This window comes from Pteronotus mesoamericanus, unplaced genomic scaffold, assembly GCF_021234165.1.
Source record: "Pteronotus mesoamericanus isolate MK-2021 breed Mesoamerican mustached bat unplaced genomic scaffold, CSHL_Meso_final contig_25, whole genome shotgun sequence".
Lineage (NCBI taxonomy): Eukaryota > Metazoa > Chordata > Mammalia > Chiroptera > Mormoopidae > Pteronotus > Pteronotus mesoamericanus.
In genome coordinates, this window is record NW_026555105.1 from 17,219,884 (window position 1) to 17,236,994 (window position 17,111).

General features: G+C 39.2%; 1 protein-coding gene across 1 annotated transcript in view; it reads right to left on the reverse strand.

Annotated features, from left to right (window-relative positions):
* The window catches only part of CNBD2 (cyclic nucleotide binding domain containing 2), a 53,763-nt gene that overhangs the window by 20,197 nt on the left and 16,455 nt on the right, over positions 1-17,111 (reverse strand). The window contains exons 7-8 of the mRNA XM_054573819.1: positions 15,993-16,131; positions 7,856-7,970 (exon numbers count right to left, since the gene is read on the reverse strand). Coding sequence (XP_054429794.1) covers positions 7,856-7,970; positions 15,993-16,131 — 254 coding nt within the window. The remainder of the gene's footprint in view (positions 1-7,855; positions 7,971-15,992; positions 16,132-17,111) is intronic.

Here is a 17,111-nt window from a genome sequence, read left to right on the forward strand (position 1 = left end):
CAGCAGTGTGGCCAGTGCCTGTGCTGGGGGAGGCAGCAGGAAGGGCGGTTGCAGGGGACGTGTTGAATTTGAGTTTCTCTGGCTGGGCCAAGGAGTCAGAGCACCTCTCCTGCCCACCCAGCACCATCCTGGGTGTGGGGGCCAATCACCCGTTAACCTAGAATTCGACACCAGCAAAAATTTCTTTCAAAAGTGAAAACAAAATAATTTTCATTTTCATTTCAAAATCATTTCAGAAGAGCTGAAAATTTCATCACCAGCTGATCTGAACTATAAGATATGTTCAAGTAGGTACCTCAGGCAGAAGGAAATGGTACTACAGAAAATTGGATCTATACAAAGGAATGAAGAGCATCAGAAATGGTAACTACACAGGTAAATATAAAAGACTTTTGTTCTTATTACTGAAGTCTATTTAAAAGATGGTTGTTAAAGACCAAAGTGATAAACATGTATTGTAAGATTTTTAATATATGTGAAAGTATAATATATGACAATTACATAAAATCTGGAAAGTGGAAGTTCATCATTGTAAGGTTCTGATTCTATATGTGAAGTGGTATAATATCTCTTAAAGATAGATTGTGATAACTTAAAGGTATATACAATAAATCATAAAGCAACCACTAAAATAATACAATGAAGAGTTATAGCTAATGAACCAACAAAGAAAATAAAATGGAACAATACAAAATAATTAATCTAAAAGAAGGAAGAAAAAAACAAAAGGACAAGGGGAGCAAAGAACACCTAGGAAAAATAGAAAACAAATAGCAAGATGGTAGATTTAAACCAACCATAATCAATAATAACCTTAAATGTGAATTTAGGCATGTCAATAAAAAGGCAGGATTGTCAAGATTTGATTTAAAAAGCAAGCAAGACCCAACTATATGCTGTCTTTCAGAAACCCACTTTATAAAGACACAAAGAGGTGAAGTGTAAACGGATGGAAAAAGATACACCAAACTAATACTAATCAAAAGGAGTGGCTAAACTAATATCAGGGAAAGTGGATTTTAGGGCAAAGATTACCAGGGATAGAAGTTCATTTCATAATGAGCAAGAATTCAATCCTAAAGTCTAAGCAACTAATGAGAGAGCTTCAAAATACATGAAGCAAAACTGGTAGAAATGCAAGGAAGAAAACATATCTACAATTGTAGTTAGAGATTTTAACAACTCTACATTAATAATTGATATATAAAGTAGACAGGTATAAGTAAGGGTATAGATGTCTTGAACACTATCAATCAACTTGACCTAACTGACTCTCAAAGAACACTGCACCCATTCCCAAATGCAAATGGAACATTTGCCAAGAGACACTATATTCTGATCCATAAAACAAGTTTCAATACATTTAAGAGGATTCAAATCATACAAGGTATGTTCCCTTAGAAGTTGTGACAGAAATATACCTGGGAAATCCCCAAATATTTGGGAAGTAAATAACACCATTCTAAACATTCAGTGGGTCAATGGGCTCTTTTCTTTCAAGAAATCAAAAGGGAAATTTAAAAGTATTTTGACATGAAGTCTGTGAAAACACAACATAAACTTTATGTAGAAAACCCTAGATTCCAGGATAAAACTGTTAGAGCTAATAAATAAATTCAGCAAAATAGCAGTAGACAAAGTCAACACAAAAATCAGTTACATTTCTGTACATTAACAACAAACAATCTGAAAAGGAAATTACAAAAACAATTCCATTTACAATAGCATCAAAAGTATAAAATTCTTAGGAATTAACTTAATCAAGGGCATGAAAGACTTATAAAATAAACATTACAAAACACCACTGAAAGAAATTAGAGAAGACATAATAAATGGAAACACATCCCAGTCCATGGGTTGGAAGCCAATGTTGTTAAGATGTTAATACTACTCAAAGTGATCTATAGATTTAATGCAAAACCCCAGGGATGTTTTTGCAGAAATAGAAAAACCCATCCTAAAATTCATAAGGAATCTTAAGGGACCCCCAAATAGCCAAAACAATCTTGAAAAAGATAAACAAAGCTGTAGAATCAAATTTCCAGGTTTCAAAATTTACTACAAAACTACAAAAATCAAAACAGTGTGGTACTAACATAAAGATAGACATACAGATCAATGGAATGAAATGAAAAGCCCAAAAACAAACACTCACATATATAGTCAAAAGGTTTTTGACAAGGGTGCCAAGATCATTCAATGGGGAAAGGATAATCTTTTCAACAAATAGTGCTGGGATAACTGGATATCCATGTGCAAAAGAATGAAGCTGGACCCTTACCTAACACTGCATACAAAAATTAACTCAACATGGATCGAAAACCTAAATGTAAGATCTAAAACTATATAACTCTTAGAAGAAAACATAAGGCAAAAGTTTCATAATATTGGATTTGCTAATGACTTCTTGGACATAAATCAAATGCACAGCAACAACGACAAAAAATAGACAAAATGAACTTCATGAAAAATTTTAAATTTTGCTCATCAAAATACAAAATCAACAGAGTAAAAACCAAATTACAAAATGGAATAAAATAGTTGCAACTCTTATATCTTATATGCAATTAATGTCCAGAATATATAGAGAACCCTAACACTTAAAAAAAAAATAAAAACAACCAGATTTAAAAATGGGCAAAGAACTTGAATAGGCATTTCTCCAAAGAAGATATAAAAATGGCCAACAAGCATGTGAAAAGGTATTGCAAATCAAGAGGGCAGAGGAATGAATGGAACTCACATTGACCTCCTTACAGGACCAATCTGGAATTACAACTAAATTATGGAGAAATCACCTGGAACAAACAACTGAACAATAGCAAGAGGGGAGCCTTATAACCTCGGAAAGACAGAAGAATCGGCATTAGCACAACCTAACTGGTAAGGAGTGCGGTAGAGACTAGAGAAGGCAGGTGGAGGGCCCATGGGCGCAGCACCAGAGCGATACTAAAATGGCCAGCTGGATCCCCCTGAGAAGAGTGGGGTCTAAACTATAAGTGGGGATCTCCAGCCTACAGCACCAGAGCCCAAAAAGTACACAGAAAACAGCCAGCTGTGAAAAACATTAGGGTTGCTCTCTGCCAGAGACAGGAAGCTGGAGATGCAAAGAGCTGTTCAAAGGGCCAACGCAAAAATTTTTATTTGCAGCCACTTACCCTGGTCTCCAGCAACGGTGGGGGCAGAGTGGGCTAGAGATGCCTGAGGGGAGACTGGGGAAGGAGGCTTTGGGGAGAGAATTAAGAGTGTAACTGGTGGGATCCCAGTGCTGACTCATCCCCCATGTGGAGGTAGCCATCTTACTCAGACAGACCACTCTCCTGAGCGGCAGCAGCATGAGAGGAAACAATAGCCATGCCCCCAGGAGGGATTTGGCCCTGTTGAGTACAGAGTGGCAGCCATAGATAGTAGATCCCTGTTGCTAAATAGGGCGCAGAGTGGTCTAGAAACACTTGAAGAGAGAATGGAGACGGAGGCTTTGGGCAAAAAACGGAGAGAGTAGCCAGCAGAATCCTGGTGCTGACTCCTCTCCCATACAGCAGCAGCTATCTGGCTCAGGCAGACCATTCCCCTGAGGGGCAACAGCGTGAGAGAACCCAATAGCCCTGCCCCCAGGAGGGACTTTGCCCCACCCTGTGGTGTCTAAGACGGCCTACTGAGTGCAGAGTGACTAGATTAACAGCTGAAGGAGACAGCCACAGACCGTAGATTCCCGGAAGTCTCAAACAGACTGCCTAAGGTCAGACAGGGACAACATCTGACATCATCAGAGGCAGATCCAGAGAGGAAAAAACAGTGGTCTCCTACCAGAGAAATTCACACCACAAAGTCAGGAAATCAAGACAGATCAATTTAAAAAGAGGAAGCAAAAAAGAAAAGTCTCACAATGGGAAGACAAAGAAACATCCCCCCACTCGAAGGGTAAGGAGGAATCCCCAGAAAGAGAACTAAATGAAATAGAGACAAGTAAACCATCAGACATTGAGTTCAAACCAACAATTCTAAAGAAGCTCAATGAACTCAGTAAGTTCAGAGAGAATTACAAAAAACTACAGGGAAACTACGAGGAACTTACTGCAAACTATATCACCATGTAAAAGGACATAGAAACTATCAATAAGAGACAAGAGGAAATGAAGAATATAATTTCTGAATTGAAGAACACAGTAGAAGGCATCAAAAGCAGGCTAGATGAAGCAGAGGATCAAATCAGTGAGCTGGAGGACAAGGTAGACAAAAGCTCCCAGAAAGAGCAAGAAAATGAAAAAAGACTCAAAAAGAATGAAGAGGCATTTAGGGAAATGCAGGACAACCTAAAACATAATAATATCTGTATAATAGGGATACCAGAAGGAGAAGAGGATGAGGAAGGGATAGAGAACCTGTTTGAAAAAGTAAAGATGGAAAACTTCCCTAACTGGAGGAAAGAAAAAGTCACATGAGTCCAGAAAGCACAGAGGGTACCATTCAAGAGGAACCCAATGAGGCCCACTCCAAGATACATCATCATTAAAATGGCAAATATCAAAGACAAAGAGAGAATCCTAAAGGCAGCAAGGGAGAAACAGGTAGTAACGTACAAGGGAGCCCCGATATGGCTAGCAGCTGACTTCTCAACAGAAACACTACAAGCCAGAAGGGAATGGCAAGAAATATTCCAAGTCATAAAAAGCAAAGGCCTGCAACAAAGACAGCTCTACCCAGCAAGGCTCTCAAGAAAATGGAAGGCAAAATAAGGAGATTCCCAGACAAAAGAAGGCTAAAAGCGTACACCTCCACCCAACCAGCACTGCAAGATATGCTAAAGGGGCTGCTTTAAGAAGATGAAGAAAAGGAGTCTATGAATACCCAGTTCCTTTCACAGTTGCCAATACTTGATATTACCAATATTTTTAATATGTATTAATCTGATTATGACAATGATGTGATATTTTAATTGTTCCTTTATTATTTGTTGAAACTAAACCTGCTTTTGTATATTTCTTGCCTATTTCTATTTTTAAAAAGCTTTAAATGACTTTTTGGTATTCTTTATCCATTTTTTACTAAATGTTTGTAGAATATTTTCCCTAGAAAAGCTATTAACCTTTTCCTAGATGTGTTAAAAATACTTTCCTATTCTATTGCTTGTCCTTTAACTTTTTTTATATGTATATTACTATTTAGTCTTAAATGTTTAATATAGTCATATTGTCAATATTTTACTTTATAGTTTCTGGGTCTGAATATTTACTTCAGGGTAAGAAAAATATTATTTTGTATTTTCTCCTAAAACTCCTTAGATTTTACGTATTGACTTTTAACTCACCTGAATATTTTTTGTATAATGTGTGAAATAGGGCTCTATATTTGTTTTATTTCAAGCAATAGTGGTCCATGCACTTCATTTGTTGAATAAGCCTTATTTTCCCCATTGATTTGAAGTATCAATTTAATCATATGTTACATTGTTAGACAGATATATACATTTATTTCTAGAATGTTCATTTTATTTCACTGATCTACTTACTTCTGTGCAGGTGTCATGTTTTAATTGCTGAGACTTTATAATAGATTTAAATTTTTTAATATTTTATAATGGAATTTGACATTAAAATAAATAAATACATAAAATCAATCTACATTTAAAAAAGAAAAGGGAAAAGGAAGAAGGAACTCCTACCTTTTGTGACAACATGGATGGAACTGGAGAATATTATGCTAAGTGAAATAAGCCAGTCAGTAAAAGACAAATACCATATGATCTCACCTGTAAGTGGAATCTATTCAACAAAATAAACTAATGAACAAAATGAACCACAGGCATGGAAACATGGAGCAGAATGAAAGTGACCAGAGGGGATGGGGAAGGAGGGTAATGGTGGAAAGAAGGGGAAGGGACTAGACAAACATCATGTATGAATGACCAACAGACAATGGACAATAGTGTGAGAATTGACTGGGAGCGGTGGGGGCAGGGTGTGGGTGGGATGGGTGGAGGAGAGCACAGGGGGAAAAATTGAGACAACTGTAATAGAATAAACATGATTTTTTAAAAAAATATGTTCTGCGCCTCACTAATTATGAGGAAAATACAAATCAAAACTACAATGAGAAACCACCTCATACCCTTTAGGATGGATACCACTTTTTAAAAAATAAACAAGTATTGGTGAGGACATGGAAAAACTGGAACACTTGTGCATTGGTAGTATTAATGTAAAATGGTGTAGCCACTGTAAAAACAGTATGGCAAATCCTGAAAAAAATAAAAATAGAATTACCATGTGACCCAACAATTCTACTGCTGGGCATATATTCAAAAGAAAAAGGGGTCTAAAACAGGTATTTGTAAACCCATGTTCACAGCAGCATTATTCACAAACGCCAGGATGTGGAAGCAGCTCAAGTGTCATTTGACATATGAATAGATCACCAAAATGTAGTATATTCGTACAACGGAATATTATTCAGCCTTAAAAAGGGAAGAAATTCTGACATGCTACAACACAGATGAAACTTGAGGACATTAAACAAAGTAAAATAAGCCAGTCACAAAAAGACAAATACTGTATGATTCCACTTACATGAGGTACTTAACTAGTCAAAATCATAGAGACAGAAGGTAGAATGGTTGCCGCCAGGGGCTGGGGAGAGGAGGACATGGGGAGTTACTGTTTAAATAGTACAGGGTTTTAGTTTTACAAGATGAAAGTTATGAAAATGAATGGTAGTGAATGGTTGCACATTATGAATGTATTTAATACGACTGAACTATATGATTAAAAATGGTTAAGATACTAATTTTTATTTTATGCATTTTGCCACAATAAAAAAAGGGGGAGGGAATTTATGGGATACAGCTTTTTCTCTGGTGGATTGGCAGTGGAAAAAAACAGGAAAAAAAGTCGACATAAGAGAACTGGTATTTATTGAGCACCTACCAGGCCTTGTGCGTACATGATCTCACTCAGCCTTCCTTAGTAACCTGTGTAATAATGACACTGAACATCTACTATATTCATTATTTTTTAATTTAATCTTTATTGTGTTTTTTCCATTACCATTTAGTCCCCTTATACCCCCTCCCCCGAGTAATCACCACACTGCTGTCCATGTCCATGAGTCTTTTTTCCTTTTTGCTCAATCCCTCTACCCCCTAGTGTCCCCACCAGCTGTTATCCTGCTCTCTCCATCTATGCTAAGTGAAGCAAGCCAGTCAGAGAAAGAAAAAACAATATGATTTCACTCATATGTGGAATCTAAGGAACAACCAACCAACAAGGAAAGTGGGGACAGACTCACAGATGAACATCTACTATATTCCAATGTATCCAGGTAGTGTTCTGAGAGCTTTATATTGTCATCTGCCTAATTTCATAACAAGTCTATGAAGTAGGGACCACAATTTACATTTTACAGACTGAGGTCATGGATACACAGGGACAGAGTGTGATTTGTTTAGAATCGCACAACTGGTAAGAGAAAGACTCTGGATTCAAGTAGTTTGGCTCCTGGGTCTATGCTCTAAACCAGGCCCAGAGGCTAAAGTACTCACTAGTCTCCCAGTTAATCAGTGGGATGCAAACCAGGCTCTGTCTAGCTCCAAGCTCTCTTTTCCCCTTGCCGTCTCCCTAGAGGAACCAGAAGCGAAGGGGAAAGGCAGAAAAGGAGTGGCAGAGGCAGGCTGGAGCCTACCCGCCAGGCTGTGTTGACCAGTTTCCCACAGGTTGTAGAAGAGGGAGTCCAACCATACGTCCTGCCAGGCCTTCCTAGCCCTAGATTTCTAAGACTCTGTGGGCTGAAAACTGGAAACAGGGTGGGACCAGGTGCCCCCTGCTGTGCTACCAGCTGCCAGAAATAGACAGCTGCTTACCTTTGAGGTTGGTCTTCAGTGCTCTGTCATCTATCAGCTCCAGATGCTGCCAGATCCACTTGTAGTAGAAAGGCGAGGAACCAAGATCTAACAGCCGCAGGACTTCACAGCTGCCCTGGACACATCAACGGACACAAAACCAAAGGTTTAGTCTCAAGGGCTCCAAGCAGGCCACAATTTGAAAATAAGCCCTCTGTATTACAGACTCACTAGACTGTATTTTATTTGCTCGATACAAGTAGTTCCAGGTCCTTTAAAAAAAAAAAAAAGTTATATACTTATAAAATTTCAAATAGCTGAAAAGCATGAGAACCAAATACAATGTTGGCACTGGAAAATGATCATTGAGGATGTTATTGGGATACTTGGTGAAACAGATTATGGACTATAGATTATACATTATTTTAAGCTTTAAAAAATATATTGATTTTAGCCCTGGCTGGTGTGGCTCAGTGGATTGAGCACTGGCCAGCGAACCAAAGGGTCGCTGGTTTGATTCTCAGTAAGGGCACATGCCTGGGTTACCGGCCTGGTCCCCAGTGCGGGGTGCAAAAGAGGCAACCACACATTGATGTTTCTCTCCCTCTCTTCCTCCCTCCCTTCTCCTCTGTCTAAAAATAAAAAATTAAGAAGATATGTTTGATTTTAGATATAGAGGGAGAGAGAGAGAGAAACATTGATGTGAGAGAGAAACATCGACTAGCTGTCTCCTATATGTACCCCAACTGGGGATTGAACTCACAACCTAGGTATGTGCCCTGATTGGGAATCGAAACCCCAAACTTTTGGTGTATGCTGCAATTAACTGAGCCACACTGGCAGGGGCTGTAGACTATATACCAATGTTAAATTCCCAGATTTTGATAATTATTCTATGGTTAATTTCAGATTTTATAGAAAGCTTTCATGTAAGTGTATGGGGTAAATAAGTATGATGAATGACACGTAACTCTCAAATGATTCAGGCAGGGAAAAACATATATTAAAGCAAATGCCACAAATGTTAACAATTGATGAATCCAGATTAAGGTTCTATAAATCTAAAATTATTCTAAATCAAAAGTCTAATTTAAAAATATTTAAACCAAACAGAGCATAAAGTTAAAACTATGTCAATCTTAACACCCAGGAATAACAAATAATAATATTTTGGTGCATATTATATCAAGCTTTTCTCCATAAGCATATCTAATTTTTTCATAAATGAGCCCATTTATGTAAACAGACTTTTGTAATATTTTTAAAACTGAATATATCAAGGACATTTTTCATGCCAAACAATATGATTCTACATCATTGCTTCCATTGACTTTGTGTTATTCTATGTATGCAAGAATTTTCAAATAATTGAAAATAATATTCAGATGAGCAAAAAAAGTGAGACACAAGAGCACATATCATATGATTCCACTTATGTGAAGTTCAAGAACACGCAAAAGTAATCTGTGATGACAGAAGTCAGAACAGTTGTTACCATAGAGGGAATCTGTCTGGAAAAGGGCACAAGGGAGTCAGCTGAGGTACTGAAAATGTGCTCTATCTTGATTTAAGTGATACTGATTTACGTATGTACACAGGTGAGTACATACGTAAAAATTCATCAAACTGTAAAATTTAGACTTGAGCTCTTTATTGCATATGTTACACCTCAAAAAATAGTTTTGAAGAGTAATATTTAGCTTGTTTCTAATTTGTCAGTATTGTATATAACTCATTTTGTTCAGGACAGTAAAATCCCACATTTAAAAAAAAAAACAAAACAAAACTTGCCACCTTCCCAAATTCTCCAACAGTGGGCATGGCAATGACTCAGTCCTAGCTAATGAGAGGGCAGGTGGGAGACTGATGGATAAAATAGGAAAGGTATGGTAGTCCTTCCTCCTTCCTTCTGCTTGAAACTCAGATGTGATAGCTGGAGGTGGATAGCCATATTGTGACCACTAGGATGAAAGCTATAAGCTGTGAAGGATGAAAGGAGAAGCTAGAATGGGCCTAGGTTCTGGAAGACTTCCTAGAACAGCTCTTCTAGCCCTAGGTTGCTTAAATCTACACTTGGCTCCATGAGAAAAATCACTATTCATTAAGCCACTGCAGGTGGGTTTCTGTGGCTTGCCATGGTCAACAACTTTAATTAATAATCTTATCCAAACATCTTAATGCATAGAGTGGTTGTTAAAGCAGTTCACAGATACTTGAGTTCTCTCTGGCACATGTCAGGATTGTACTTTTCCCACTCCTTTGAATAAGGCATGGCCTTGTTACTTGCTTTGGCCAATTTCTGTCAGCACAATGATGTGTGATACTCTCAGTGGAAACTTTAAAAGCCAGTGCTTGATTCTCAACATTCCCTTCCCCCATCCTACTGATCATGGGAGCATGGGTCCCTGAGTGACCATAAGGAGCAAGGCCAGCTGGCCTGCTATGATCAAGTAGTAGGTTGAAGGAATAAATCTTTGTTAGTTAACCACTGAGATTTGAGGATTGTTTATAATTGCAGCAAAATCTAGTTTACCTAATAGAATACCCATGTTTGATTATCTCCTTGGGATTAATTCCTAAAGGTATGGATGTTTTATTTTTAAAGATTTTATTTATTTATTTTTAGAGAGAGGAGAAGGGAAGGAGAAAGAGATGGGGAGACACATCATCAGTTGCCTCTCGCATGCGCCAACTGGGGACCTGGCCTATAACCCAGGCATGTGCCCTGACTGGGAAATGAACCAGTGACCCTCTGGTTCGCAGGCTGGCACTCAGTCCACTGAGCCACATCAGCCAGGGCTATGCATGCTTTCAGTAAACATTGCCAAACTGCCCTCCAGAAATGTTAGATCAATTTTCACCCCCCCTGAGAGTGCATAACAGAGCCCCTTGTAATACATCTTTGTGTTACATTGACACCTGGGTTTGCACAATCCTTTTCATCTTTCCTAATCTGATAGGCAAGAAAAATGTCATTTTAAAATTCATGTCTTTATAAAATCTTGCCCTTTTTTAGTACTCTAAGAGGCACATTATGAAGGGTTAAGGTTCAAGAGAGATTACTGTTGAAGAGGAGAAGAAGGGATAAAAACATTTAATAATCCCTTATTATATGCCAGGCATTGTGCATGGAGTTTTATTCAACATTCATTCAGCAAACATTTATCAACAAGGAACTGCAGGTGCTGGAGAGAAACACTCCAACAGTTTCTTCTTAGAAAGCCTCTCATGGGTATTTAATCACATCTGTATCTGTGGAGAAAACAATTTCACCATGTGTCCCCAAATGATAAACTGTTCAAAATGAGTTGATTATGGGCATTAATTATGTTTGTGATGCCAGCAGGAAATCAGGTTCTACTTTCTTGGGTCTCAAGGACTCCCGGCCACTAGCTGCTGATTTTGCCCTCTTGTGGTAATATGAGTAAACTACAGGAGTCAGGACATCTCAGTCTCCGTAGCAGATGAATACTCAGGGAGCTGGCTAGACAGGAAATAAAAACGAAAAAATAAAAAGACCAGCCCTAGCTGGTGTGGCTCAGTGGATTGAGCGCTGGTCTGGAAACGAAGGGGTCACTGGTTCAATTCCCAGTTAGGGCACATGCCTGGGTTGTGGGCCAGGCCCTCAGTGAGGGACCTGTGAGAGGCAACCACACATCGATGTTTCTCTCCCTCCCTTTCTCCTCTCTTCCCCTCTGTCTAAAAGTAAAATCTTTAAAAAAAATTTTAAAAAAATAAAAAGACCAGTCCATTTACAGGGGGCAGGTGCCCTTCAACACCAGCTAGATGGGACCCCAGCTGGTGTTGCCTGATCTTCTGAATATGCAAAAGAAGGCAGAAACCAGAATTTTTCTGTACAATCTTCACCTTGATGATTAAATCAGCTTTTTTTTTTAATCCTCACCCAAGGACATTTTTTTTATTTTAGAGAGAGAGGAAGGGAGAGAGAGAAATATTAATGCGAGAGAAAAGCATCAACTGGTTGCCTCCTGCATGCACCGGGACCGGGGAATCATACATGTCCAGATCTGGTACCGAACCCGCAACCCAGGTATGTGCCTGACTGGGAATCGAACCTGCAACCTTTTGGCTATGTGAGGATATGCCAACCAACTGAACCACACTGGCCAGGGCTAATTCAAATTTTAATAAAACATTGGAAGGAACAAACCAAACTTATCTGCTGGCCAGGATGAGTTTGTGACATCTCTATTATTTTTCTCAGAACAAAGTTCAAGCACCCCTGCATTAGAAGCACCTGCAACACTTATTCCAAATGCAATTTTTCAGAGTTAATGAATCAGGATCTCTTTGGGGAGGCAGGAATCTGCCTTTTTAAGAAGCACCCTAGATATTCTTTATACTTACCCAAATTTGAAAACTCATCTCTTAAATCACAGGTTCTCCAACTTTAGTGTGCATCAGAATCACCTGAAAGGCTGTGAAAACACATTACTGAGCCCCCCTCCTTCCAGAGTTTTGGATTTAACAGTTCTTGGGTGGGCCCGAGAATTTGCAACTTTAATGAGTTCCCAGGTGATTTGGATGCTGCTAGTCCAACCACAACACTCTGAGGACCACTGGATTAGAGGATAAATGTTAACTGAGTGAGTATATGCTAAATTCTCCTCCTTACATACTTTAGGAGGTAAGTTGGTTCCATTTTACAGATGAAGAAATGGAGGCCAAAACAGATTAAGAACCATCCCCCACTTTCTGCTGGTCAGGATGTAATCATCCTGCTGATTAAAGGAAGTCTTGAACTTATACCCCACCTAAATCTTTTTAGGAAAAGTTTTTTGGTAAAACCACTTTTAGGAATGACAGAGCAGGTATCAGGGAGGAGAAGGAATTGCAAATTATTCAGGTTGACCTTCAGGACTCCACCACTTCTTCCAGGCTCTCCCCCATCTCTTCTCACATGGCCATAAAGATTCTCCAAACTTGTAAAAACCCCAGGCATATCCCTACTGCAAGCTTGGCTTCCCACTATTCCCATCAGCTGGCAAGGACCTCATCCTCATCTCCACCCTTGATTGGGTCAGATCCTGTGCATCCAATCCCTTTTTGTGTGTAGAGGCTGGAAGCCAAACAGTACATTTCCTAAGTTCCCTCCCAGCTAAGGCTCTGGATGTGATTTGGGTTCTACCAGTCCGATGCACTTGGATAGGCTTGGTTTTGGAACTGCCAGACATCCACTTTGTCAGTGGAAGTGGTGGCTATCGAAGTGGCGGCTATCGAAGTGGCTTCCTGAACGTGGCAGGAGCAGCATCACCTGTGGCAGTCCTGATCTGGAGTTGTTTGGGAGTCATATTCGGTCTAGGTCTGTTTCTTCAGGCCTTCCCCAACTCCCAATAAATGTGTTAGCCATTTAATAAATCTGTTAGCCAATAAGTTCCTTTCTGCTTGTAATAGCTAGACTTGACTCTGTTCTTTAGGACTGAACCCAGAATAATAACACAAGCCACATCCTTGGTGGTGCTGCTAGGTTTAACAACTGGCTCTCTAGGAAAATGTACACAAATCTAATAAACTTTAATGTTATAAAGCGTGTGCTATACCCAACTTATAACTAAAAAAATATACCATACTTTTATTGGAAATTCCACATAGCCAACTGATTCTCACAGGATGCTTCTGTTGACTTTGGCTGAACTCTTATGTCCATGGCCAATTTATAGTCACAATTCAACCATGACTTGACAAATGAATTTGTATCCCAATCCACTGTTTTCCAAATAAATTTAATATTATTAAATCTGATTTCTAATTTACTGGTAAACTATTTCTCACTCTTATATAAATCATAAATTATATATAAATTGAAGCCTCTTTTAGCTTTATCACTATGTATATCAGAACTTTACTGTTCATCAATGATATGACTAATTTCTATGATAAATCAGATAATACTTTTTAAATACTAGAAGAATATCTTTTCAATTTTCTCCTCTTCATAGTGTAATGGCTGCAGACCCTATTATTAAATATTATCTGCATTATAAACATTTTCTCTATAGTTTTCTTAGGACAATCAGCAAAACCATAAATCAAGACATGACTTAGAGTGTCTGCCAATTCCCACTGTGTAAATACTCCCATGGTGGCCAATTTTAAGCTACCAATGTGAGTGAAGTCATAGAATGTGGGGTTGAGAAGAAATATACACAACTGTATAGTATTTACACCATACAGATGTAATAGACATAATAACCTCAAAAACATTGATAATACTAAAATGCAGTAACATCATTAGAAAATAGTGAGTTTTCAGCATTTATTACTGTTATTTTCAATATAATGTACTTAATTAGAGGTTTATATAATTTAATCTTTAATAATTATAGTGTTTTCTGATACATAGAATTCCTGAAAACTTAATCAGCTCTCAAAGGCCACTATGAGCCAACTCCAGCACACAACAAATTTTGTCCCCTCCTTTTATCTAATGGTCCAATACTACAAAGGCTCATATCCCACCTCATCTCTTCCAGTAAACCTTCCTTAAAGCCTCCAGTCTTTAGAGAGCTCTCTCCTGAATTCTTTTTTCTTTTTTCTTTCTTTTTTTTATTCATTGATTTTAGAGACAGAGAAGGGGGAGAGAGAGAGAGAAAATACCTGCTGTTATACTTATTTATGCATTCACTGGTTGATTCCCGAATGTGCCATGACTGGGGATGGAACCCAAACCTGACACATCAGGATGACGGTCCAACCCCCTGAGCTACCTGGCTAGGGCTCTCTCCTGAATTCTTAGAACTCACAGAGTTTGCACTAATCACTTGGTAGCTGGCATTACTCTTTTGTCTATGCTCAGAGTCTACTGGAGGAGATATATAAGGAGAGAGAATCAGTCTTTTCCATCTTTCTATCCCTCCAGGGCCTGGACCTTGACAAAAACTTGACAAATGTCTATGGTGGCTTAACAGTTAGATAATAGGTACATGGAAAACACCAAAAGTTTGGGGGCAGGACTCTGGCTCTGCCACTTAGTAGCTGGGTGGTCTCTCTTAAGGTGTTTTACCTACAACAGCTTTCTGTACATAGGTTAATAATATCTTCCGTATAGAGCTTTGGTGAATATTTATGGTGAAATACTATGTATATGGTTATTCATCAAAACACTGTTTGAAATAATAAAAGATTGAGACAACCTAAATATCCATCAATAGGAATCTGGTTAAGTAAATTAAAGTATAACCATACAGTAAAATAATACACAGGTAGAAAAAAGAATGAATGTGTTCTATATGTACTAATATGAAACAATCTACAGAAATACTCTTAAATGAAAGAGCAAAGTGCAGAACAGACTGTATAGTTTGATGCCATTTATGGAAAAAAGGAATAAACATATACACATGCATTTGCCTATGTCTACAGAGAATATATACAGGACAGACATGCAGGAACCTGGTGACAGCGATTGCCTCTAGGGAAGAATATTGGGCAGCAGGGGAAAGAGGTGAAAGGGAAACTTACCACTCTTTTGACCTTTTGAATTTTGAACCATGTGAATGAATTACCTATTCCAAAATACACACATAAAAATTAATGATGCTAGTGGAACCCCTGGTACGAGCCAAAGAACCTCAAAAATTGGTGACTCTTAAGATGATAATAATGATTAACTACTTAGGATCTGAGAAGAATCAATAATTGGCAGACTGTTCAATTCAAATTCCAAATCCCAGCTCCTGAGGAAGAGAGCTTTGGAGTCAGACCGGGGTGGACTCCAGCCCCTCAGCAACTGTGTGACCTTGGACAAACCACTTAACCTTCCTGTACCTCAGGTTTCCTTCTCTGTAAAATGAGAATAATAACAATACCAACCTCCTCTGTGCTCCTGTGAGGCTGAAATTAAATAAAGCATGTGAAGTGAGCAAACTAGTACACAGTAAGCACTCAGTATGTTAGATTTTCTTTTCATTATCAACCAACAGAGAAGTTGGCAAAGGCATCAAGTGCTTCGCAAAAGACAAAATTTAGATAGTAAACAAACATGATTAATCTTACTAGTAATCAAAAAAAATATATAAATTAAACCCTCAACGAGGCAGCAAATGCCAGTTGCAGGTGCTGCAAACCCCACCTATCTGGACATAGGATGTTATTTTAGGTACGCCCTCCTCAGCTAACCCCAACATAGACTTCTTACCCTGCAGACAAACATGACAGCCGACGACTTGACAATGTCTTTTGAGATCAGCTGCCCATACGAGTACTTCTCTACCTTCCCCAGGGTTACCAGATTCCAGAGCTTCTCATCAGACCATGATTGCAACAGGTCCATCTTCCTGAAGGGAAAAGACTGTTACAATTAATCACCCTCCATCACAGAATGCGCACAGCTCTTAGCAATTTCCAGAAAGGGAGCATGTTCTGTGGTTGGAAGATTTCACACACGGTCCAATCACCTAGCCTGTGGCCAGTCTCCTTTCACTTATTGCCTTGGCTCCCTCTGCCCGCTTCTCGACGCCCTCACCTGTAGCCACTCCCCTCTGCTGCTTCTCAAGTACACCTGTGTAATCCGCCAACTGTGATTCTCTCACTTCTGTTCTTCCTCCAGGAGACTATGCCCACAACCTTGTGGCTCACTCACCTGTTCCCATTCCAAGGAACACCCTGAGAGGGCCTCACATCAGCTCACCAGCTATTCTGCCCCTCAAGCCCAGAAATCTTGGCCCTACTTTGGTTTGGGCAACCCATTCCTACCTGTATCCTGAGGCCTAGTGGCTTCAAATACTTAGCCCTGGGGAAGTGTCTGGACTCACTTCTTTTTGCCAGATTGCTCCCTGTGGTTGAAGGCCTGCCACAGTGACCACATGTCTTTGCCTGACCTTATACACCACATGCATGTGTTTGTCTTCCCTCATGTGTGGTCCCAAGGGGCTACTACCAATGGTCTTATATTCTCTCAGCTCAGAGCTCGGTGACTCAGGCCTGTGGGGACACTGAGTTCCATCCAGAGCACCAAAGGGGAACAGGGTTGGTGCCATGTCTAGATGAAGAGAAGGATCTGGAGACACCGAAGGAAAGCAGGACCCCCATAGAAGGAGCAACTACTATGTGCCACGCACTGGGCCCACACTTCCCATGATTCTCTCATTTGATCTTACAAAGACCTTGGAAGAGAGGAATCATTATCTCCATTTCACAGAGCACGAGACTAACACTGGAGAAGTGAAGTGACCTGTCTAGGGTCACATGGCCAATAAGCATATGAGGTGAGACTGAAGGAACCCAGCCCTATTTTTCCACTGTGTGAACAAATGAA